Below are 2923 nucleotides of genomic sequence, written 5' to 3' on the forward strand. Positions count from 1 at the left end.
GTGCCGGGGCGGGCGACCCTCCTTGGGCGGCGCGGGGGGGCCCTCGCCAGCCCCCTCCGCCAGGTACTCCTGGCTCTTGGAGATGGCGGAGGCCGGGGGGGCCCGCGGGCCGTCCCCCAGCAGCTCCTGCGAGCTGCTCATCAGCCTGGTGCGGCCGCCCAGCCCCGGGGGCGAGCGGTAGCCGGGGGCCGCGGGGGGGTTCGCCGCCTTCTCGGGGGGCTCCTCGGGGGCTTCGCCTGTCATGGCCACCTGCAGCTCGCTGCTGAGCTCGCTGTCCTGGAAGGTGGTCATCTTGGGCGACTGGCACTCAGGCGGCTCCGGCGGGGGGGACTCGATGGCCAGGACCTCTGGGCACGCCGCTGCCGCCGCCTTCCTCTTCAGCGTGCCGGGCTCGTATTTGCCCAGCTCGGCGCGCTGCAGCTCCGCCAGCTTCTTCACCGCCAGCATCAGCTTCTTCTGGTGGCCTGGGGACGGCACAGGGCATCAGTGCCGCTGCAGAGGGCTGGGGCCACTGCAGCCAGCCTTGCGGCACGGGACCTTACCGAGCTTGGTGATGCCGATCTCCTGCAGGTCCTCCCAGGTGATGTCGGTGATGAAGTCGATGTTCTCGTAGCCATTCTCCACCAGCACCTTGTAGTACTGGGACAGGCCGATCATGGAGAGCCACAGCGCCAGGTTGGCCTGGAGGGGGGACACGGGGCACGGCTCAGCACCAGCTGGCAGCAGGGTCTGGCCCTGGTGCCCCTCAGCACCACAGCACCCACGCCACGCAGGTGATCCCATCTTTCTGGGGGACAGCCCCAGGGGACTCCCCTTGTCCCCGCACTGTCCCTGTTCTCCACGAGCACCCAGGGCCATGCCCAGCCCCATTCCCATGGGAAGCCCCTTGCTGCGCCCACCCGATGGGGCAGGAGGGGGGGCAGGAGACACAGTCTCATGGTCTCACGTCCATGTGGTGACAGCTGGCACCAGCCTGATGGTCCCCGAGCTCTCAAGAAGGAACGTGCGCAGCTTCAGGACCGTGGGATACCGGCATCATCCGGCAGCGGTGAGCGAGCTCCCACCCTCGTCCCCCTGTGCCACCCCCTCCCCAGAGGACAGGGCAGAGGAGACTAGTTGCCACCCTGGATGTGGCTTTGGCGTCCCTGGCCCCACGCAGCCCTTACCGGCTTGTACTCCGGCAGCCATTCGGGGATGTTGAGGTTGTTGATCTCGGAGGCGATCTTCTTCCTGTGCCCCGGCTTGGTGACACCAATAGCCGTGAGGTCCTGGGGCAGAGAGGGGGGATCAGCGCTGCCCCGCACCGGCCATGCTTCCCTCCCCGCGGCATCGGCCAGCCCCGGCGTCCCCGCGGTCTCACCTCCGGTGTCATTCGGCTAATGGTGGTGATGTCATAGCCGGCGTTGATGAAGTTGGGCGCGTAGAGCTGCAGCTGGAACTTGCAGAGCCACTGGTACACGGCCTCTGAGCTCTGGGGTGAGACGGACAACGTGGCTCGGACCAGCCCCAGGACCCGCCACCCCTGCCTATGTCCCCCAGGCTGTCCCAGCACCCATCCGTGTGGCAGCAGGATGCCCCGGCTTGGAGCTGGCACCGCAGAGGGGCTGCGTGGCCCTGTGGCACCCCGGGGAACACGACTGTCCCCCGGGGTGTGCAGGGGGCTGGTGCCGTGGAGAGGCTGGCGGCAGAGGGGTGCCGGCAGCCGGCAGCCGCAGGGATGATTCACGCCACTGATTCACGGCACGGCACAGCACCCCACGGGCACTGCCATCACAGCCAGCGCCCAGAGCCGTGCCAGCCTTGGTGGCCGCATCGTAGGGCTGCTGAGGCACCTGTGGCTATGGGTGCAGTAGGGTGGCCCCTCCGCATGGCTGTGCCTGTGCCCCCCCACACCTCCCCTGACCCCAAACTCCACTGCGGGGTTCCCCATGCCACCCCAGCGCTCCCTGCTCACCTTCCCCTCTGATGGCGGCTCCATCTTCTTCAGCTGGGGCTCGGTGGGGGGCTGGGGGGCGTATGGGGAACTGGCCACGCTCTGCGACCGCGACGAACCTGCCGGAGAGGCAGTGGTCAGCGGGGCTGGGGCTGCACACCCCCGGGCTCTGGCCAAGCGAGGCAGGGAGCCGAGCCCCTGCCCCGGCTGGGATGGCACAGCCACAGCCCCTGGGTTGGCAGGGCCGGGGCAGGTATGGGAGAGCAACACGTGCCCCAGCACAGCAGCCCAGAGCACCCCGGGGTGCCCCGGACACGGGGGTCTGCTCCCCTGGGACAGGCAGGGATGGTGCGGGGCACCATGCCCAGGCACTGCCGTTGGGTTGCAGCCCTTATTACTTAATCCTGGTGAGGCCGGTGGTGCCGGCACGGGACTCAGAGCGAGGGCTGTGTCTGCACGGGGCTCGGCAAGGCGCCCGTGCCACCAACACCACGGTGTACACAGCTCCCAGGTGTGCCACGGCACTGCTGGAGCAGCCCGTGCTGCTGCCCTTGCCCACCCGCCCAGAGCCAGACGAGCCCCCCAGCCCAGTTAGGGCCGAGGTGCTGCAGTACCCTCCACCCAGTGCAGCCCCGAGGAGAGGGACCCAGCCGGACCCCTCCTCCAGAGCGGGTTTCCCTGGCTGCCCACTGCCCCCAGGCTGCAGCCAGAGGGGTCCCGCCGCCCAAAGCCCTCCAGCCCCGCTACCAACCCAGGACAGGGCTCATCCACCCGCTGTGCCCCACAGCGAGGGGCTCAGCTGGGGGGACAGGCTGGCACGAGCTGCCTCATCCCCTGGGATGCCCACACAGGCAGCCCCACGGTGCCCACCCTCCAGCTGATGCCTTCACCAGCCCTGGGGGTGATGAGGGACGCCCAGAAATTTCTGCCTCATATTTCTGATCGGGATCAGCCAGAGCAGCTCCTTTGCCCCCCCCTCCCATCGACCCC

The 2923-nt window shown here is 69.0% G+C and overlaps 1 protein-coding gene across 1 annotated transcript in view; it reads right to left on the reverse strand.

The window, feature by feature from the left end:
- CASKIN1 (CASK interacting protein 1) overlaps positions 1 to 2923 on the reverse strand; it is a 15930-nt gene that overhangs the window by 1957 nt on the left and 11050 nt on the right. Inside the window, exons 12-16 of the mRNA XM_010570615.1 lie at positions 1955 to 2052; positions 1361 to 1471; positions 1167 to 1268; positions 543 to 681; positions 5 to 464 (exon numbers count right to left, since the gene is read on the reverse strand). Of these exons, the coding sequence (XP_010568917.1) occupies positions 5 to 464; positions 543 to 681; positions 1167 to 1268; positions 1361 to 1471; positions 1955 to 2052 (910 nt within the window). The remainder of the gene's footprint in view (positions 1 to 4; positions 465 to 542; positions 682 to 1166; positions 1269 to 1360; positions 1472 to 1954; positions 2053 to 2923) is intronic.

Source organism: Haliaeetus leucocephalus, unplaced genomic scaffold, assembly GCF_000737465.1.
Source record: "Haliaeetus leucocephalus isolate CR32 unplaced genomic scaffold, Haliaeetus_leucocephalus-4.0 Scaffold295, whole genome shotgun sequence".
NCBI classification, from domain to species: domain Eukaryota; kingdom Metazoa; phylum Chordata; class Aves; order Accipitriformes; family Accipitridae; genus Haliaeetus; species Haliaeetus leucocephalus.